Raw genomic sequence first — 23,124 nt, 5'->3', positions numbered from 1 at the left:
TCGAAGTCGCAGTGCTTGCATGTGTAGAACAATTTCAAAACTTGGGTCTTGCATATATCGCAGAGCAGAATGTTGTCATTTATGTTGTCTTCCTCGTGCACTTCCCTCTCCAAGCCATGCTCTGGGTGTACGTGGCTCTGTGGTAGGGATTCACGGCAGGTTGCGCAGCATTCATGCAGGTCAAAGTAACAAGGAATGTACCTGTATCTGGCGCCATAGCCCATTCCCCTGCACCCATTGCATATGAAATAACAGGCCCTGTACATTTCATGGACATGATGAGAAGAAGGATGAAGAAAATGCAAAATGCTCTTCATAAGTGGTGCCATATTCTTATTGCCTGAAAACTAAGTCTCCCCTTGCACAATAAAAAAAAAATTGGAAAGTCACTGTAAGGCTTGCCTTTGCATAACGACCTTAAATAGACTAGTAAGGCAGCCAAGCCAACGGGCATTACTTCTTTCTTATTCTGTTTGTTTGTTTATTTATATATTTTATATATTTTTTTGTTTATCTATTTATTTATTTCTTGGCAAGGCAATGGGAATTGGGGCCTTTTCTTTATTGATTTTGACGCTTGATCAATTGAGTGAACCTTGGCATGTGCAATGTTTTAACGGTCATGATGATGGGTGTTACACCACGTCTCGTGTCTCATTTTTTGCCTTCCATTCCTACTGAGGACAAAAGTTGGGATGGTGGGTGTCATGATATGATGTCTTGTATTCAACTTTTTTTTTCTTCTGTCGAGTAACATATTGATTTCCTTACGAATCATGAGAACAAAAAGGAGGAAAAGGGTTAAACATAGGCCTAAGCCTTACAAATAAAGGGAAATACTTGCCTCAAAACTAAGTGAAAAGTATAGTTTTGGCATCATAAAACTTTCAGATTGATCATTTTGACCTTGAAAATTATGATTGTAAGAAAAATTATGATTTCAAGCTCTCAAAATAATACATATTGTAACATATTATCGAGTACCCTTTATTTTCCAAGTGTTCACATATCTTCAAGATTTGTGCCACGCTTTAAGCTTCAAATGTCATAATCAAAATTGATTTTAAAGCCACAATAAGATTTCTAGTCTAAAGCATTATACGGATGAGGTTTCAAACAAGGCTTTTACACACTTTCCATTAAACCTAGGCCTAATAGAAATTCCATCATGAAAAAGATGGGTGGGCGCCCCTTCTTAGGGCTGGCAATGGGCTTGGCAGCTTGTCCCGCTTTTTTTTAAAAAAAAACCAAAAAAAAAAAAAAGGTTTAAGAGGCTAAGGCACAATTTCCACGGATTGAGCTAGGTTCACTCTAACGGACACGATCCACTTTTTTTTTTTTAAGATTTATTTTTTTAGTTTTTTTTATTTGTTTTTGACCCAGCCTGATCTTAAAAGGAACAGGGCTAGGGTGGACTGGTCCTAGGGGGACAAGGGCAGGGGCTAAGCCGGGCCCGGCCCACAGCAGGCCCAGCTCGTGTCGCCCTTACCCATTCTTTAAGGGCTACCAGACGGAGACAGTAGCAATGAGTCGTGGTTAGTTCCCGCACATCAGTATTCCGCCAAGTTCAATAGTGACAAAAAGGTCGTGAGAGAATGACACTCGCTTAGTTAATTCAATTAATTGGAAACAAAGAAGAATCTTTGTTTCAATTTGTCAATAGTGGATCTGATCCACATTCCATAAGCTATCTTCACTGTCTCTTCACTTACTTCTTTCTTTGTCTTCGTTTCCTTGTCCCTAAGTTAAAACCAGCGCGCATAACTTTCCGGCTACATGGCCGGGGTTTTGAACCCGATGGCTCGTTTCCCGGCGAGTTTTCCTCGCCGTATAATCGAGCCAGCATTTTGCGGCCAATCTGAGCTCTCTTTCTATTCTTCTGGTAAGGTAGGACTGTATGATTCTCTCTCTTTTTATTTTTTTTGTCTTTTACTTATCTCTCCTTTGCAGTTCTTTATCAAATAATTTTTAACTTTTTTTTGTTTATCTTTTCTATTATTCTGAAATTTTCTGGGCTTAAATGAATGATGAACAGAGAGGTAGATTTGGGTTCAGACCTCCTATTTCAATGTTTTTTTTACTATTTTTATGTCATTTATGTGACCAATTTCGTATATGGCCAACTAACTATGTTTAGTCTGGTTCCTGGCTCGATCTGATCTGGGCTCTTTTGGTCTTTTATTTGAGTTTTTCCTATTTTCTTATTTGATGTGTAATGAAATGTAATGATTATTATCAAACATAATGATTATTATCAAATATATTCTAGAATATTTTTTATTTTATTTCTTTTATTTGAGTTTTTTCTATTTTTTGTTTGATGTTTTATGAAATCTGATGACAAATTTTCACCCAAAAAAAACTCTGAAAGTCACTGGTATTAATCCATGGCAATTGAGTAAATCATAATGATTAAAATGTAATATTAGAAAATAGAATAAATTGTGCAAAAGCTACTGAATATAAATTCGCTATGTGATGTACTTTGTCGACTGCTATACGTTGCCATAAAAAGAAAAAGAGACAAAATTTCCTTTAAACTTTAGTAAACCGTTGAGTGCTAATTTTTTCAATCGAACTGTATATTTTCATCAAGTTCTATTTCTCTATTTGTAATAAACCCTAAAACTTCTCAAAGCTTTGTTATTGTTACAGTTTCCAAATGTAGCCTGTGAAAGTAGCTTGGAATTATGTTTGCGTCTGGATGTAAACAGAACTTTCACAAGTTGCGGGATTCGCTTGATTTTTAGGATATTTGTGATTACTTGAAAAAAAGATAAAGAAAATCGCCCTCCATGGTCGAATTTAGTATGAAATTATGAATACCTATAAATTGAAATTTTTTTTGGAAAAAATAAAAGAAACTTCGTGAATATTTATTTAATTGCCAGCTCTTCCCATTAGGTTCTACAGAAGATCAACCAGTTACCTTTGGTGGAGTCATTGAGCTTAAGCAAAAGACGGAAGAAACTTGTTTTGAAATCATCAGCGGTTGCAGAGGAGAGGAAAATTGCAGATAATAGGATGCTGGTAAGTAATTTCTGCCCCCTATGATTTTTTGTTTCTTTTATTTTTTCATATGGCAATCTTTTTTTTATTTTTTCTTTTTATGATACTGGCCATCTGACTAATATTCATATTGGCCTGAATTTTTTACAGGTATTTGTTCCACCTCATCCATTAATCAAGCACTGGGTTTCAATTCTAAGAAATGAGCAAACTCCTTGTGCGATTTTCAGTAAGTTTGTGGTGAATTTGTGCATTCTTTTCGTTCTTTATTATGTGTGCAATTACTGTACAGGGTTCTGGCATTTTGCGCAGAATTGTTTGTCAATAGCTTTACTTTATTGTCAATTGGAACGAGTAGGGCAACTCAAAGCTCCAAACAGGGGCCATCCTTCTACTTCAGAACTTATATTTAGAATTTAATAGGGATCATAACTTATGTTCATGTGTTCGTATTGATAGTTGCTTAAGTATTTAACTGAGCCAAAAAGGAAACAAGAAATTAACAGATGTTTTTAGTATCAAAGAAGTACACTAACTATTAGTAACCAGTTTACACAAGGGGAAACTGTTTTTCTTTAGTTGAAAAGAAGGGTTTAATCAATTTATTCTTTGGGCAGGAACCATTGCCAAACTTCTAGGCGACTCATGTCTATTTCTGAACAAAGACACGTGTGCATCTTTTTCCACGTGTGCATCTTTTTCTTTCTTTAATTATTATTTTTATATCTTTTGGGAAAAATTACCATAACGTGGATTTTTTAACCATTTTTAAATTTCAATGCATATGATTCGGTAATTTTGGGGTTCCACTGCATGGGTGAAGTGCTCTGTCTCCAGGTTCTCTTCATTCTTCCCCAAAAATGGTCAAGCAATAGTTGGTTAGAATCTAGATTGAATCTCTGATACAGAGTAACATTTTAGGAGGTTCTTGCAGTAAAAAAGCAGTTCTTTATAAGCTGGTAACAAATGTTTGGCTAAGTAATCATCCAGAAGAAAAAAAAAAAATGCAGAAAGGAGGAGAGCACTAGAAAAATCATAAATACAACTTTCATTTGTTGATTTAAGCTGCACTTCTTAGTTTAGTAACTCTGTAGCGGAGTACAAACTCTTCTCTGTTTCTTTCTCCAGGACTTTTTATGCAGAATAAGTGAATGGCATAATGAATGAGATTTAGTAGTCTGAGAACTTTGCCTTTGACTATGGTGTTTATTCTTTGGGTTTGTTTTTACAGTTAATGGGCTACTTTCTGTTCATTGACTCTTCCTCTGGTCTGATATTTACAGGGAGTGCAATGGCAGAACTTGGGAGACTACTTATATATGAGGCTTCAAGGGATTGGTTGGTAAGCTAGTTGCACAAATCTTTTGTTGTCACTATTACTGAAGTATGGTATTTAGTTGAGAAGGCTAACTTATTTGATTCTGACCTTATGTGAAGTTCTCATGCTTTATTATAAGGAAACAGTATTTCAAAACCATTGGCTTTTGTTGAAGATGCAATTTAGAGTATGATGGTTGTGCTGTTCGCATCTGCATGACCATGTGTTGTAAGTTTCCTGTTGTGTTGAACACCTTGGGAACGTAGAATTGTTGGCATCTTAAGGGACATGGATAAACTCCTTGGGCAATTCCATGTTATTACTTTTTGCTGTTCGCATCACATTACCAAAAATATCTGTTGTTTTGTTTTGGATCTGGTGCATCTATTTTATTTCTGATAGCACTACTCACATGAGTTATTATCATAGTGGTTCTCAAGAGTATCCTTTACTGAAGGTCTGATTAACCTGATTCACTGTTTGTGTTGACCAGAAGACAGCCCAACTCATGGTTTCTGTTTTCCAATGGAATTTAAATTATGACATGCATGTAAAAGATCATCTCATAAATTTCCAGGACTTGTACTTAATTTCTATTTGATATTTAATTGTTGAATTCTTAATGTGCAGCCTATTGTTAGTGGAGAAATTCAATCACCAATGGGTGTTGCATCTGTTGAATTTATTGATCCAAGGGAGCCTGTGATAGTCAGTATCCTTTATGATCCCTTTATTTTTGTTTTCCCAAATTATTTTATTTAGCATTATTACATTGGAAACGTGGCTGTCTAAATACGTTTTGTATATTCTTGCTTCATGAAAGTTTACCTCCGGTTTTTAGGATTGTTTCATTGAAGTGATATTTAAATTAACAATAAGTGTTGCTTATTAAAAAAGAGAATTTCCTAGTGTTGTTCATTAGTTTTGCAGTATAAACTCCTTCTGGGGAATTTTAATTAATTTGTGGTGCTTTTACCTTGGCAGGTAGTTCCAATTTTGAGGGCTGGTCTTGTTCTAGTAGAGCATGCATCATCTGTATTGCCCGCAACAAAAACTCATCATGTTGGTATGTCAAGACTTGCAACACAGGATGACTACGGGATAAATCAATAGTGTACTTAATTTTTCTTTTTAAAAGTGTAGTCCTTATATATTTATTTCTCTTTTAATAAATACAGAGTATTATAGTGATGCACTGTGGAATGCAGAATTGATTATTCAGTTGAGTTTTGCCTTCTGCTAATTTATCAACCCTCCCCTCTCACAGGGCTGTACAGAGATGAGGAGACCCTGCAGCCAATAATCTACTTGAACAAGTAGGATTGCATCCATTGCCGTTCATATCCTATTCTTTAGTTCTTACATGTCATGCTCTTACATTTTTCCCTTGAATCATTATCACATATCATTTTTTCCTGTAATTCTTTATTTGCATATAGACTTACTTATTGCATACATGTCAATGATAGACTCTGACTGCTTTATAGTCTGCTTTTAGAAAGAAATGCAGTTCTTCCGGTATAGGGGCGCCATTGTTTTACTAGCTACTGATGGAATATTACAGTACTAAATTCCTGGAAAAAAAATCTAGTCTTGCTAATGTTATACACAGTCACAGCTTACAATAGGTTCCTAGGAGCAATGGTGTGAGAAATAGAGGCCTGAAGAGCTTACTAGATGAGAAGGAATGAACGGGTGCAGAGGGAATCCAGCGGATACCATGTTTGTGTTTCACAGGTCAGAAACTCCATGGCTTTATTCAGATATTGAATCAGGTGTTGTATGTTGGGATCACTCTTCTAGAAACTGAGGGTCTTAAGTGGTAAAGGAGGATGGAAAAAATGTAAGGTTAGTGTCAAAAAGGCATTTCTGGCAGAGTGGGCAGCATCGCGAGGTTGGAAGGCCTTGTGAATAATGAATACGGAGTGTGACCCATGGTTTGGCAAAAGTTGTCAGGTATTGGGCTTCTAGAATCAGGGACCTTGGCTTCCTTTCTTACTCCTCCCACATTGCAAGGTCTTTTGCATGTTTGTCTCACCTTCTTTCTTTAGATGTTTCTAGCCCCATGAATGAGGCTATTGTCACCTCCTGACCAGGGATCCACTTACGAAGGGGTTGATTCCACTCTTGAATCCCGATCCTGGCTTCCAAGGAAGGGGATCTCCCTCCTCTACGATTCTTAAATTTTGGGTTCTTGATCCTTCATATTAGGGATTGAGGTCCTGAGTTACATGGTATCAAAATTTCCTTGCTTTATAGTATGGTATAGCACTGTAATAATATAGCAATGTGGAATGGTAGTTTAATATAGCAGCAGTATGGTATTGTCTTGTGGTGTTGTCTAGTATATATTATATAGTTATATATAGTAGATCTAAATAGAGTAGCATATAGTAGTATAGTAAAATACAGTATATGGCATTGTATCGTAGTAAATTATAGCAGTATAGTATTGTGTACAATGTGGTTTATTGTAGTAGTATATGCTATATAATAGTAGTCAAGTGCTAGCAGGAGCCTTGATTTTAATAAGATGGACCTCAGTCTTGGATAATTTATCATTTGATCCTGGTAAGTTTGAATCAGGCTCCGCCACATATTGGGATCATGATCCCTAGGTTTCTGAGTGTGGACTTTGATCCCTACCATAGGAATCTTTCTGCTTTTCCTGATCCTGCAGTCTCAATCTCAATCTTGGATTTGATTCAATCCCAGTTCCAGTAACTATGCTGCAGTCTCAATCTCAATCTTGGATTTGATTCAATCCTAGTTCCGGTAACTATGCTCCTGATAGTTGGATGTCCTAATAAAAGCCACAATTGCTTATCCTTTGTCTATTTTGTTTACTGCCTTAGCATGTTGACATCAACAGAGACCATAGAATAACTCAAATCAAAATCATACATGTTTGACTTGCAAATGTTGAGCATGCAAACAATTTTTGCCCCATGGAGGTTTTTGAAGCACCTAAGGCTAGGTCTCCGAGCTTTACATGGTAAAGTGCAATGTGTGTAGGCCAAAGAAATATGAGGGTATGGGATAGGAACACGGAGTGGTCAAAAAAGCATTTATTAGGATACAGTAATGGAGATTGGATGACTGTTCCAGGGGCAGATTTTGGATGATCATAACTATGAAGAATGGTGAGGGTGCTGAAGATCATGTATTTCAATTCTCCTATTTGTGTTAGGACAGATGAGGAATTTGTTGAGCACATTTTAAATTAGTTCATAGGATAGGGTAATTGTTCTAGAGTTATTGAGAGTGGTGCAAACCTTCCTCTCCATTGTGATGGATCTTGAAGTCTTGTTTATTTGTGCCTTCAACATATACTGGAGAAGTTTTGGATATGTTCCACTTGACGTTTTGCGGTTTTAGGAGGTATGTTGGAAATAAAAGGTGGCTATGTAGGTCGTTCGCGGTGTATGCAAACAAAAATTTCCAGGTACTTTATTGGCGTGCCTACTTAGATGTTCTACTTACAATACAAAATAATCTAAATGAACCTACCGTAATCTAAGGATCCTCGTTGCTAACAACATGGTTCTTTTATTCATAAAATCAGAAAAATACAATGTATAAACAAATAAAGAAAAATGGAAACAGTTTACTAGAAGAAGATGCCTCAGATCACCTCCAAAGGACTTAAGTGGACGCCTCGGATCACCTCCAAAGGACTTAAGTACATGCTACTTCAGGTCACCTAGCTCATTGACAAACTGATCTTAATCTCTTTTGAATATCTTTAAGAAGGGAATCTTTAATGGCAAACCAAAAAGCTTGACGGGGTAGAAGAGAGAGGCGAGAAAAATTAAGTGTATGTCACATAGACATACCACCCACGAAAACACATCACACCATAACACACAATGTAAAGAGAACTTATGGTTTTCTTGTGGCGTGGTACATGGGTGGGGCATGGCACCCCTATGTTCAAGAGAGAGAGAGAGTGAAAAGAGAAGGGTGTGTAGGATATATATATAGAGAGACTCCCCTTTAGTGAGTTAGGGTTTACATAAGGTTTATTTATAATGGTGTCCCGAGAATTGAGTTTTCCATCTTGTTGAGATTTAATTTGGACCTTCGATCGTGGTGATCTATAGAGTGAAGAGGTTTTTTATCTCCACCCTCCATTCCCTAAATCAACCATCATGATGAAGGTATGGAACCCTTATCCCTTAGAGTCCTTGATCCATTCTCTTTCAATTTAGGAATTTTAACCAATATATTACAATATAGTTTCTTATACTAAAAATTAATTTCATAGCACTTTCAAAAGTATGGAGACACTTTCCAAAACTCGGCAGACACCTTCCTCTCTTTCCCATGCAATATCTAAAACTCAATATTATGTAATATTATGTCAAATGAAAAGAGAATAAAACACCAAAAAATAAAGGTGTGTGGGTCATGGAGGCCCCTTGTGGCCCCCCATGCCCCACAACATGTGGGCCCCCATATGTGTGCCCTTGGCTATCGGGCTCCACATGGGCCCGCCATGTTTTTCAAGTGCCCAAAGATTTTTTTGAACCCCTTTTACTATTTTTAAAATAGCTTATGAATCTTTAAAATTGAAAATCCCTTTTATTGCTTTCCTTGGGTAATTCACTCTGGGTGGATACATCCGGTCAAGATGATGAAAAAAAATTAAGGTACTCCACTTATACTAGTTCCCGTGGTCCACAATTCATCTTCTCAAACCAACCTAACAAAATCCATGATCACATTCTATAGCAGGGGCTCATGCTTAGTCCATCAGAGTTGGTCAATAAATGAATGGAACACGAATCTAGTGTGTGAATTATAGTTCCACCTAAGGACAAGTCATATCCGGTATCGTAAGTGCACACTTTCGCATTGGTGCAGGGAGCTTCTCTTCAGCACATGTACATGTCTTACCCAACGCGTCGCTTCGCATAGATGCGGCTATCGTAAGTACATGCCATGCAGTGATAATGTTGAGGAATTTACCCGTTGCCCTTATAAGCCACCAATCGTATACAAGTGACCGGCATTTCCTTGACCTCTCAATAAGGGTGAACTTTGCAAACCCTCTGCAGTTGTGACTTATGCTCAAGGCTGAAAAGTTTTGAACTCGATTCCTGGGTCTAGACCACCCAACTCGTGTGAGCCAAAGGGCACTACGAAGCAATGCCTCTCTGTACCCATATGGATCATGCTCCCACTGGAGTATGACAAATCTATCATCATACATTTTCACATGCTCTCAAGACCTTTAAAGACTACATACCCCAACAGGCAATTGAGATAATTAGGACAGTCATGAAAGCAAATGGGTTCTGTACTCTATATTGCATCAGTTTCTTCTTATAGGCTCTTCTCATGAAACGTTGGAATTTTGAATGCTTCAGAGCTGTTTACTTGCTGTGCTAACAGTTCTACAAGTTTACACTATAAATACAAAGTCATTTATCAACCTCCCCCCCCCCCCCCCCCATAAAAAAAAAAAAAAAAAAACAAAAAAACAAAAAGAAAGCTATGGAGGTGACCCTCTTCAATGTGTTATGAGCTAAATCAGCTTCATTAGTTAGAGATAATGGGATTTAGAGGTGTTGAACCTTTTGTCACCCTCATCTCAAAAGGCTTGAACGTTGAAGGGCCAATAGCTGACGCTGATGGTCCGGTCAGGAGTTGTAGGGCTAACCCTCTCAATGGTGTTTCAAAACCAAAATGAATGGCATTTCTAGGAGTATCCAAATCCATCAACTATGGTGCTATTGATATCAGAACTTCGATTGTTTTGGATGGAGGTCTTTTGAGATGGTTGTGACTTCACTTTACCTCTTACATGAAAAATGTTTCCCTAAAGATGATGGAAACCTTATTAATAGGCGTTACTTGAAGCGGCAGGTGTTGTTCATGTTACTAGTTGAGATATTTTGAAATGGTGTGCGGTTATGATTTCAGCTTTATTTCTTTATTTAAACAAAAAGTGTAAATTTGAGCATTGTTTTTCAATGTTAGCGTCAAGGTCTTTAGAGATGATGGCTGCTCACTGTGTTTCTTTACTTTTTGGGAAAAAGGAAGCATCTCATGCAGTCATTTGTTTATTCAGATTTTATGATAATGACTAATTCTTCTGTTCCTCCTAACATCATCACTTGTTATATTGCCTTTAAGGATCTCATGCATGGCTGCTTGTTTTTATTGCAGGCTGCCTGACAAGGTTCCTGAGGGATCTCGTGTTCTTGTTGCTGACCCAATGCTTGCAACAGGTAGGAAATTGGTCCTCAAATCAGTGTGCAGTTTGACTTTATATAATTCTGGAGACTTCGAGTTGCAAATCTAAAGCAACCAACAATATAGATGGATTGATGGGTTCTACTCAATGTCTTTGTTAAATGTTAGGGAGAACCATTTGCTATATGCTTTTGGAATTGTTCGGACTGCTTCATGCAATACTTGCTCTGCTTTATGCAACACCAGCCTAAGGCCTTCCCATTCTTGCCTGATTTTTATCAGGCCTGGCCACTGCCTAATCCGATGAAATAGGATGCCCCGCCCTCCCAACTTAGACCATGATGAACAAGTTACTCCCTCAACCCTCTCCTTTCATAGTCCCTTGCTATCCCCCTTCTCTTGTCCTTAAATGATGTGGGACTAATTGTTCCATACAAAATTTGATGTTGCTTGTCTCACTCTTTCTATCAGACTTGAGACATGCAATACCAATAATCTCTCTGTTCCTCTCTTGCTTTCTCTCTTTCTCTCTTACACTTAATAATCAGAAACCCCCAAGAGACCTACTCTCTCCCTTATTGCAACACGCATGGTTTCTCACTCAACCGGACACTTCTGAGAACCCATGAAACTCCTTTCTCTCAAACTTAGTATATCTAGAAACCCATGAAACTCCTTTCTCTCTTACAGCATCTTATGTGTGTGTGTGTGTGTGTAAAACTTAGCACATCTAGAATCACAATATACCCACACTCTCTCTCTCTCTCTCACAAATTTAACACAACTAGGAACCAGTATACTCTCTCTCTCTCTCTCTCACACACACACACAAACTCAGTGATTAACCTCGGGCTCAGATTTCCAGGCTCTCAAGCCAAGTCTGAGGTCCGACTCGGCCGAGTCTCTATGAGAATACCAGGAAAAACAGGGACTGCGGTCAGACTTGTCCTTAGTCTTTGGATTATTGATCCAGACCCGACAGCTTGCCAAGTCCAAGTGATTGAGGAGATTCGAAGCCCGAGTCCCCAATTTTCAAAACACTGCTCTTAAACACATCTAGAAACCATTATACTCTCTCTCTATCTACACCCTTTATCTTTCCTCTCTCTCATCAGTCACTCTTCTTAAGCATCTCAACTGTCGTCTACAAGAAAGTTCTTTGTGGGTGATGTTTTCTTATATTTTTCTCTTCTGTGAATCTTTTTGCTTTGTTAAGCCTTTCCAACCCGTTTTGTCACGAAGACCTCATCATTTGTTCTGACCCCTTCGCTCTCACCGTAATTCTCAAAGAGCATGTTACCTAATTTATTCACTCACAATTAATTTGAAAAGTTCATTGTCTCTGTTGTAAGATAATATATTTCTTAGGTAATAAGATGTATTTATTGAAGGTTCAATTTTTAATGCCTAGGATGCAGTGCCTTGTTTGGTTTTGCTGATGATCTCGGTGCTTCATAGCACCGGTTGAAACACCACAACTGCCTTAACCTGCATTGGTTGGGGCACTTGGGCCATTTGGGGCAAGAACCATGGTCCTGGTGCGACCGATTATGACTAGGCTAGGCTTCCTTGACCCAATCCTGGGCCAAATGTCCACATAGTCAAGCCGAACACTGCCTAAGTCGGATCAAGCGTGTTGGTCCTATTCGGCAGGGCCACCCATAAATAAAACTAAAATAAAATAAAGAAATTTAAAATAAAGAGGATGAGCTTTTCTCATCTGTTTTTACCTCTAGTAGGAGATAGATAGCCTGATATTAATGTTGATGTCGATTTAGCTAGATATTGGCCTTAATTTCAACTCATTCGTTCTCTTTCACATGTTGCAATAAAACATGGTTGCAGGTGGGACCATTGTGAAGACAATTGACTTGTTAACAGAGCGTGGTGTTGACCACAAGCTAATAAGAGTGGTAATGCCTGTTGCTTGAGATTTTGATTTTTTGGACCTCTCTCTCTCTCTCTTATGTCTATATGCCACACAGGAACAACTTTTCTTTTGTAACTGATACTGAAAACACTTGTTTGATAAGATTAAGTGCGGAAGCTTCTTTTTATTTTATCGCATGCAATCTTTCTCTTAGGGTACCCATTTGTTATGCTTAGAAATCACTCGGAAACAGTGTTTTAAGACTCGCCCGAGTTGACTCAGTCTCGGCTGTGGAACTCGGCCTTGGCATGATGCCAAGGTGATTCTAATGTGCACAGCATCGGGCTGAATGCACCTATACAGTTATCGGGTGAGTTCATACAGTTCTTGCCCAAGTACTATCACTGAAAAGAAAAATATAAAGGGGGCAGACATCTGTCCCCTAATTTTCCATTTTTCTTGGGTGTAGGAGCCCTAAATCTGCTTTTTCAATCCAAAATTTCAAATTATGATAGCAAATCAGTAGATCTACTTATTGGAAGCATTAGTTTGGAGAAAAAACCATTAGATTTCTTGCATCTTATAGATTGAAGAATTGGGGAATTTTTTTTTCCCTATTTTGTAAAAACTTTGACTTCTTTGAATTTATTGGTCGATACTTGATGAAAATCGAACCATTTGATGAAGTTTCGCTGTTTAAAATTTTCACATTTTCCCAGTATTTTTATTATTATTTATTTTGTGGTGCCCTTTGTGCGCGCAAACAGGACTCAGAGAAGTCAACTCAGACTTGCCTGAGTCCCGAGTAACTCAGCTTAGGCAAGGGACAAGTCCTGAGCCCGAGCTGAGTTTCGGCACTCTGCTTGGAAACTTATAATAAAAAAATTTATTTATGTCATGTTACCAAAATTCCAAGAGTACTTGCTTCATTTTTCATTTTCTCTTCTTTTGATGTCCACTAAAATGATGTTGTGAATGCATTTTAGGTTTCAGCTGTAGCAGCCCCTCCTGCTCTCCAGAAGCTAAGTGAGACGTTTCCTGGGTAAAGATCACTCTGCCTAAACGCTACCCTTAAAACCATGATTCCATGCACTGAGCACTGACCCTATACTTTCTCCAGGCTCCATGTGTACACAGGAACAATTGATCCCACCATAAATGAGCAAGGGTATTATTTCTGTTCCTAGTTTTCCAATTCCTACTTTCGCAACATAAATGTTGGTTCTATGCACATCTTAGTGCAAAAACAATTGCCATATTCGTTATGAAGAATCAATGGCCATAATAGTTGTCCTGATAAGGGAAAGAAGTACTATAGCAATCGACTAACCTTAGCAGTAATGGTAGCAACATTGGTACTTTTGGTCATGATATATCATCTTATCCGCAACATTGCCATCTAGTGCCCATCTGAGGTGCAAAGTACAAACACATTCCTCCCTACCTTCGTGGTACCCATATTATATTAGATGTATTGAACAATCCGTGCCTTACTCCATAAATAAGAAGTTTTGCTCTACAAAGCAGCAGAAAAAGAAACCTTTGAAAAAGGTGACGAAAAGATAAGAACTTCCGCAGGAGGCCAAAAAAATATGTTATAGTTCATGGGACTTGTTAACATTATTATGAACTTGCTCTTTTCTAAAATCTAAATGATAAAATTTATATTGATGTGTTTGATATGCATCCATGTTTCAGGTTCATAGTTCCTGGGCTTGGAGATGCAGGAGACCGCAGTTTTGGTACTTGATCCATGTGATGTGAATTTTGAAGTTGGTTGTGTGAATCTAACAGGTACTTATAGAGCATTATTGTTACGGAGAGAGAGAGAGAGAGAGAGAGAGAGAGAGAGAGAGAGAGAGAGAGAGAGAGAGAGAGAGAGAGAGAGAGAGAGAGAGAGAGAGAGAGAGAGAGAGAGAGAGAGAGAGAGAGTTGAAGGCATAGATGAAACATCAATATCCAATCCTGACCATTGCTATTCAGCGGTTCTGCTTCTTTATTATGGCCTCATAGTTCAGTATGAAGAAAGCTTTAGTCTGTGGCAATAGGGATCGGATTTTCCGGAACTATTTTTGGGGAAATGAGATCTGAGACCATTCACTGAAATCATAGTATCATTGCATCCAACATTTTTTCCTTTTTTTTCCTTTCCAAGTTTCATTTACTTGAATATTTGTGTTCTTAAATTTTACTATTTTGTATATGTTACCTGATTATTATTATTTTGATTGATGTTCATGCGTAATAATTTCATTTATTAATGAGTTTGGTTGTGTACTTCTTGCAAATGTTTTGGTAGTATACTCCTTACAAATGTTCTCAAATGTTGGGACTTAAAATACCTCTACCCTGCAATACAAAATCACTTTCTCCTTTACCACATTTCATTTTTCAAACTCATAAAAATTTTGCATCATGTCCAGCACAAAAGAGAAGTAAACCCCTCTTTTGACTTGCCAGCAGGGTTGAGAATTACCTGGTTTGGATTTGAAACCCGAAGTTTGGATCCTATCCGGTTCCAAGTATGGATTCAAGATTTGGATCCAATAGTTTGGATCTGGATCCAAAATTTAGATCTGAATAGTAAATCTCTTTCACTTTTTTTTCAAGTAGAGAAGTGGGGATCACCGGTCCCTACTTGTTTTGGAAATAGTCAACTTTTTTTAAAGTGTTAGTGAAAATGGATGCTGTGACCTTTAATTAGGATTCAAGTGGTACTATCACCATAACCGAAGCCCCATTTTAAAAAATAAAAATAAAAATAGCCAGTGGCAATTTGGCCCCTTACTTTTTGGTGAGAATGGCTCAACAATATTACTCCCGGGTCTAGCCCAATCGCAACTTTCATTATTTATGGGTTAACGGGAAATACTTACTATACTTCTCCTACCCCTACTGCATAGAAGGTATGTGGTTCCCTCCTATCTAGCTGCCCAATTAAGTGAGCCACTTACCAGATCTAGATTTGGCTTTTTAGAGTATTTTATTTTTAGTTATTTCTACAAATTATATAAATATGAAATTTGGTACGTGCTAACATCTCAATGGGGGTGTACTTAAAGAAAATATTAAAATGAATTTTTGGATAAAATATAATGATCAAAATATCCTTTTGGTTATTTTATTTTATCGAGAATATTTTTTAGCTATTTTATTTTAGGGATATTTTAGTTATTTTATTTTATTGAGAATATTTGTTTATAAATATTTTTTACGGATGCAAGTTTAAGAGAGTAGTGGACGTCCAAAATTTGGTGCCAAAATATTTTGTAAAAAAAAAAAAAAAATAGTAGAGAGATGTGATATTGTGATTGGGGTCATCTCAACCGTCCATTCAAAATGAGCAGTTAGATAGAGGGATTTATATAAGTTTGTCTTTATGAAAGTAGCTAATCTCTACTCAAACAAAGATGTAAACAAATGCAATTTCAGTAGTTAGAAGGTGCCACATGAAATGATTCATCAATCTTATTTGTTAATAGAAAATTTTACTAGGTACAAAAGGGGATTGAGGAATATAGACATCCGAAGAAGTAGCAATTTGGGAATTAATCTTAGTAGGGCCTAGAGTTGATGTAGTTGCCCGGAGGAGAGTACTCGCAGACAGCAAGCGTGTCTCCGCTATCGCATATAATCTTGGCACAGCCGACTCTTTCGGTGTTCCTCCACACGATCTGAGTGTAGTGGGTGCAGTCAGGTCCATTGCAAACATTGAGGTTGTGGTCGTAATATTGCTTTTGAGTTACCCATGCGGCCACAATATCAGTGATGTCCCAATTTCTGCCACTCCCCCAAAACATGTTTTCTCCAAGTGGCCCCTCGGAATGCATCAGAGCGCAATCGGTTCGACGTTGTCTAGCATAGCCGCGGGCAAACTCGGCGAGCCTGGGTTCCCAAACCAAGGGGGCCACGCCCACCTCTGCCCTAGCCGTGTTTTGTGGATCAAGGAAAGCTCCTACTCCCACTGGGCTTGTGCTATTCCCGTTCGAGGCCACCCCGGCATGAATTCCCATTGCAGCCACAAGGAGGGCCATGAGCACCATTTTCGAAACACAACACGGATTCGCCATCTCAGGTCCTTCTCAGTCAAATGAATCGAGTAACGAGGGACAATTGGTTCGTTTTGGTTTGGGTATGGATTTTTGGATGGTTAATGGACTACAAGATTGGGCCATATATATATATACACATATTGGGAGGTTATAATATTAGGAGTTTGAGTAGGTTTTAAGGAGTGAATATACGGCGCAGAATAGCGAACCATATACATTGTAATGTTTTGCTCAGTTGAAAAGATAACGGCTGACTTGCTTTTGTGTTTTGGTTGAGGTCAGAATATGTGGCATGTTCATTGATCCTAAAAAATTTCCGGCTGCGGTCTATCTTTGTTGAGTGCGCACGAGAGAGAGAGAGAGAGGATTTTAGATCATTAAATAAAGAGTGTGGTTTGCATAGAGCTGAGGCTCTAAACAATTAAAATAAAGCACGTCTTTAATACTGAAAATATTTGTAATAGCTTTAAAATATGTTTTTATTTTTAATTATAGAATTTAAAGCTTCAAAAATAATGTAAATTGAGCAGATTTATAAAAACTTGAAAACCTAAAATTTGATGGTCAAAAAATACATTCCAAGATGCACTATTTCCAAAACTTGAAGTTCATTTTTTTGTTTTTCCCATGCATTTTAAAGTCGAGATGATCAATTCAAAGATATTTGGGTATCAAAATAATCTCTTCTAGTGTGGGCTCTAATTTAATTGTTTAGAGCCTCAACTTATCCCTTAAATAGAAAACATATGATAGCTTCAATAGTGGACTGAACCTCAAGATTAGAAATGCATGGGGCTTCCTTACAACCGCATGTAATCCATGGCATTTGATGGCTTGTGCCTACGAGTTCTATGCACAAACTCTCTTCACACGCATATTTATGTATAAAGGTCTATAGCTAGTAGTCTCTCAAAATACCAGGATTAATGAAAGAACAAACTGAGTTAGGAATACTTATTAAAAAGCTATTTTATATTATTTAAAATTATTTTATAGGTAACTTAATCATTAAGCAAGAATATAATTGAAATTTTTACAAAAGACTTTGAAACAAGGTGGTCACCATTTACAACCATCTGATGTGAAATTTGATAGCTTGGGTGTGTTACAAAATTCGACAAAATTTCGTTTGAAGTTTATGTTTAGTCAATTGAATAAATGCAGCCATCCAATTTTATATCCAATGGTAAGATTAATTGTGACAACCTTGTACCAAAGTTAAATGGTCTATACGTTTCCACTATTATAATACCTTTATTTTTTAAATTTTTACTCATGACTGATCAAGGTACCAAAAGTATTCTCATCTTGTAGTGATAACTGGACATAAGAGTGCTCAACTACTTGGGTGAGCCAACCTGGACTCGAACTCGCTCGAGTAGTTTGGGCTCGCCACCTTGGCTGGCTTGAGTATCTTGAGTTTGGTTGTTAGGCTGGGGGATATTAAAAAAAAATTTAAAAATATAAAAAATAAGAAATTTATTTATAATATATATTTCGGAGGTATTTTAGTCAATTTATATTTTGTGAATTACTTTTTTTATATATTTTTATTAGGTACGTCTCACTAAGATGTATACACGCTCCAAATTTCAGATTATTCTGATTAGTAAAAAATAAAAATAAAAATTGAAACACTACCGGACAATTATGACCATACATTGAAGTTTGAATGGTGCTGACATTAGGCGAAATCACTGTTCATTTTCGCCTATAAGTGTTGGGACGAGTTTTCCTTATATATATATATATATGGAAAATACTATGCAACGCCTATAGGCGAAAATGAACAGTGATTTCGCTTACCCCCATCACCGTCTAAAGTTCATCATGCGGTCACGATTGTTCGGTAGTGTTTCATTTTTAAGTTTTTTTCTACAAATCGGAATGACCTGAAATTTGAAGTGTGTATTTCATAAAAAATAGAGAAATCTTCTAAAAATATAAAAATAATATATTACACAAAAAAAATTGACCAAAATACCCCCAAAACATTTATGCGGTAGTTTGGTCATTTTTTTCACGGATATTTTTTTTATATTTTTATTAGATGAGCCTCAATAAGATGTATATACCTTCCAAATTTTATGTCAGTCCAATTTATAAAAAAAAAATGAAAAATAAAATACTATCGGATAATTGTGACCGCGCGATGAAACTTGGACGATTATGAGGGTAGGTGAAATCACCATTCATTTTCGCCTATAGGTGTTATGAAGACCTTTCCTATATATATATATATATATATATATATATATATATATATAGGCAAGCTTTCTATGCTTCTCCTACAACATAGAAGTTCTATCCTCCCCCTTATCCAACCGTCCATTCTGAATGGAGGGTTAAGATTGCCCCAATCACAATATCACGTTTTTACACTATTTTATTTTTAATATTTTTTCTATAAACTATTTTGACACCAAATTTTGGACGTCCATTCCTTTATTAAACTCGCACTAGTGAAAAATATAAAAAATTAGTTTTAATAAAATAAAATAACCAAATACCCCTGAAAGTTTCAAAAGCTATTTTAGTCATTATATTTTATCGAAAAATTATTTTTAATATTTTTTATAGGTGCGCCCCAATGAGAAGATGGCACGTACCAAATTTTATATTCATACAATTTGTATAAAAAAACTAAAAATAAAATACTTTGAGATGTCAGATCTAAGATCAAACGGTGAGTGACTCTCTTGATCAAAATTGGACAGCTGGATGGTAGGGGGAGGATAGAACTTCTATGATGTAGGAGAAGCATATATATATATATATATATATATATATATATATATGGAAGATACTACAAAATGCCTATAGGCGAAAATAAACAATGATTTCGCTTACCCTCATCACCGTCCAAAGTTTGTCACACGGTCACGATTGTCTAGAAGTATTTTATTTTTCATTTTTTTGTCTACAAGCTAGAATGACTTGAAATTTGGAGCGTGTGCTCATAAAAAATAGGTGCATAAAAAATATCAAAAACATATTTTACATGAAAAAATTGATCAAAGAACCCTCGAAAAGCTTTGGAGGTATTTTCGTCAATATAGTTTTGGTAAATTATTATTTTTATATATTTTTATTAGTTGCGGCTCACTAATATGTATATACGCTCCAAATTTCAGGTCATTCCAATTTGTGAAAAAAAAATGAAAAAAAAATACTATCGAACAATCGTGACCATGCAATGAATTTTGGACGGTGATGAAGGTAGGCGAAATCACTGTTCATTTTCGCCTATAAGCATTGGGAAGACTTTTCCTATATATATATATATATATATATATATATATATACAGGGCAGTGATTTCGTGCAATGGTTGTATCATAGTATATAATGCAACAACACTTCTAGAAAACTATGTCTTTGGTATTTGTATGACCCAAAATTTTGTATACACTCTCTTCATCTCAAAAATCAATCCAAAAGAAACAAAGAGTTCAATTTAAACCCTAGATATGGTCAAAATTATCCCCTCCAAAAACAAATCTATACCATTGATTTGGTGAATTTCAATATCTTAGCCTTTATAGACTCAAAATCATTTTTTCTTTTTTCACATTGTTCATCTAATGATAATAAAGCCATCCAAAAAAATTGGAAATGAAAAAATCCTTCTAAGGCCTAGCTAAAAAAATACTTCTTAGGTTGTGTTTTCAATATTTTTCTTTTCTGTGATTTTCTTTAGAACGAAAAGAGTATATATTTTAAAATTTGGATCAAACAAATGGTCATAACATGAGTTTTTAATGTTGTTGCATCATGTTACTATACAACTGTTGCATGAAATCATTGCCTATACATATATATGGAAGATGCTAGGGTCAGCCCAATAGCTAATGGAATAGTATAAGCCCAACGACTCTGATTGAATATGGGCCGATCTGATGGTCAATACTATGTTTCGATAATATAATTTTAATATTTTTATATAAATCTAAATAACATGAAATTTGGCGTATCAACTATTCTCATCAAGACACACCTAATACAAATATTAAAAAAAAATTCATATAAAATACTTTGACCAAAATACCCCTAAAATATTTCAAGGGTATTTTGATCAATTTATTTTATGTGAATCATTTTTTGATATTTTTATTAGATTCCAATACTTTTGAATAATAAACGCTCCAAATATTAATTGATTTGGATTTTTTTTTAAAAAAAATTAAAATTCAATTACGAAATACAACTGTGATAATTAGATCGGTCCAAATTCAATCTGAGTCGTTGGGCTTACACTGTTCTATCAGTCCTCAACCATCAGATCTAGGTAGATGGCTGAGATGGCTTGAGTCACAGTGTCACAAGCTAGCACTTAGCCGTTATATCTTGATCAGACGGCTCATATATTGTTTTATTTATTATTTTTATTCTACAAATAATTTTGAAGCATAATTTGGGGCATGAATAGATCTAACAAGGGCACACATGATAAAAAATTTTAAAAATATTTTTGATAACAAAAATTACCATAATATCCCTAAAAATTGTTAAGGCATTTTGGTCATTTATTTTTACATAAATATTTTTGTTTTATTGTTTTAGGTTCACCCTAATTTTCAGATGGGATGCCCAAAATTTCATAAAAAAATATTTTGTAGAAAGAAAATGAAAAATAAAACAGTGTTTGGAGTGAATAATCGTAGCCGTTTGATTCAAATCGAAAAATTAAGAAGTGGGGTTGCATATAATTTATAAGTTGTTGGGGTCCCATAAAAACACCCAAACTTGAACTTGTTTCTTATGTATAATTACATTTTTCTTTTGTGTAAGATTTTGATTTTTTTTAATTTGCATCTTCTTGAAATATTGCTCACTTAGGAAGCAGGGTATAAGGTCGAAGGCAAAGATGAAGCATCAGTGTCCAGTCCTGACCATACCCATTCACAGGTTCAGCTTCTTTATTATGGCCTCATAGTTCAGTATGAAGAAAGCTTTAGTATGTGGCAATTAAGGATCGGATTTTCGGGAACTATTTTATGGGAAATGAGATACTTTTTTGACACCATTCCCTGCATCCACAATTTTACCATTTTTTTTGCTTTCCAAGTTTCATTTACTTCAATATTTGTCTACTTAAATTTTTCTATTTTGTATATGTTACCTGATTATTCTTTGCATGATTGATGCGTAATAATTTTATTTATTAATGGGTTTTGTAGAATACTTCTTACATATGGTCTGGTAGTATACTCCTCACAAATGTTCTCAAATGTTGGGACTTAAAATACCTTTGCCCTACAATACAAAATCACTTTCTTCTTTAACAAAATTTCCATTTTTCTAACTCATATAGCCTCTCCTTATGATTTAGGATTTAGAGTTGCGATTCTGCATCATATCCAGCGCACAAAAAAAAAAGAGAAAACCCATCTTTTGACTTGCCTGGTTTGGATTTGAAATCTGAATTTTGGACCCTATCAGAATCTCGGTACGGATTCAAGATTTGGATTTGATAGATCAGATATGTATCCAAAATTTGGATCCAAATGGTAATTATCTTTCATTTTTTTTGTAGTAGATAAGTGGAGATCACAGACCCCTCTACCTGTTTTGGAAAGAGTCAACTTTTTTTAAAGTGTTAGTGATAATGGAGGTTGTGACATTTAACCGGGGCTCAAGTGGTACTATCACCGCAACCCCTCTACCTTTTGGTAAGAATGGAGTCCAAGATCATCATGGGGCTTGACATTATTACTGCCAAGGGCCAGCCCATTCTCAACTTTCATCACTTATGGGTTAAGAAAGGAGAAAGGTTTCTATTCTTCCCCTATTGCATAGAAAATATATGCTTTCTTCTCCTCATCTAGCTGTTCAATTTATATCAAGTGAGTCACTGAGCGTTTGATCTAGATCCGATTCCTTAGAATATTTTATTTTTAGTTTTTTCTACAAATTATATGAATATGAAATTTGGTATGTGCTATCATTTTAATGGGGTGCACTTAAAAAAAAGATTCAAATTTTTTTTGATAAAATATATTGGCCTAAATACCCGTTGAATCTTTAAGGGGTAATTTGGTTATTGTATTTTATTGAAAATATATATGTTATTATTATTATTATTATTTTAAATGTGCGAGTTTAAGAGAGGAGTGGATGCCCAAAATTTGGTGTCAAAATATTTTTTAAAAGCTTAAAAATAAAATAGTATTGAGACGTGACATTGTGATTGGGGTCATCTCAGCCGTCCATTCAGAATGGACAGTTAGATAGGGAGAGGTGTTTAAGTTTTATGCAGTAGGGTAAGCTTGCCCTTAAGAAAATAACTAATCTCTATTCTCTACTCAAACAAAAATGTCAACAAATGCAATCTTAGCAGTTAGAAGGTGCGACATGAATCTTATTCATTAATAGAAAATTTTACTATGTACAAATGGGGATTGAGGAATATAGACATCCGAAGAAGTAGCAATTTGGGAATTAATCTTAGTAGGGCCTAGAGTTGATGTAGTTGCCCGGAGGAGAGTACTCGCAGACAGCAAGCGTGTCTCCGCTGTCGCATATAATCTTGGCACAGCCGACTCTTTCGGTGTTCCTCCACACGATCTGAGTGTAGTGGGTGCAGTCAGGTCCATTGCAAACATTGAGGTTGTGGTCGTAATATTGCTTTTGAGTCACCCATGCGGCCACAATATCAGTGATGTCCCACTTTCTG

General features: G+C 36.1%; 1 protein-coding gene across 5 annotated transcripts; it reads left to right on the top strand.

Moving 5' to 3' along the window:
* Positions 1-1,396: 1,396 nt before the first annotated feature.
* Positions 1,397-22,896, top strand: UPP (uracil phosphoribosyltransferase). 5 transcript variants are annotated; one of them, XM_088873450.1, is made up of 13 exons: positions 1,397-1,887; positions 2,905-3,030; positions 3,160-3,238; positions 4,293-4,351; positions 4,958-5,035; positions 5,312-5,393; positions 5,595-5,643; positions 10,502-10,563; positions 12,374-12,441; positions 13,385-13,440; positions 13,519-13,566; positions 14,097-14,196; positions 22,841-22,896. In XM_088873450.1, exons 1-12 carry the CDS (start codon positions 1,777-1,779, stop codon positions 14,146-14,148), a joined length of 870 nt encoding a protein of 289 aa, XP_088729576.1. In that variant the 5' UTR covers positions 1,397-1,776; the 3' UTR covers positions 14,149-14,196; positions 22,841-22,896. The 5 variants fall into 5 exon arrangements, with proteins under 5 accessions (XP_088729576.1, XP_088729575.1, XP_088729577.1 ...); XM_088873449.1 differs by lacking the exon at positions 22,841-22,896 and adding an exon at positions 15,894-16,719 and having other exon boundaries at positions 14,097-14,192; XM_088873451.1 differs by lacking the exon at positions 22,841-22,896 and adding an exon at positions 15,894-16,719 and having other exon boundaries at positions 1,424-1,887; positions 2,914-3,030; positions 14,097-14,192.
* Positions 22,897-23,124: the final 228 nt, after the last annotated feature.

This window comes from Amborella trichopoda, chromosome 8 (assembly GCF_054954075.1).
Source record: "Amborella trichopoda isolate Santa Cruz 75 chromosome 8, AtrichopodaSantaCruz75HAP2 v2.0, whole genome shotgun sequence".
In the NCBI taxonomy this organism is placed as follows: domain Eukaryota; kingdom Viridiplantae; phylum Streptophyta; class Magnoliopsida; order Amborellales; family Amborellaceae; genus Amborella; species Amborella trichopoda.
The sequence above is the reverse complement of the archived record's forward strand: the minus strand, read 5'-3'. Positions and strand labels throughout refer to the sequence as shown.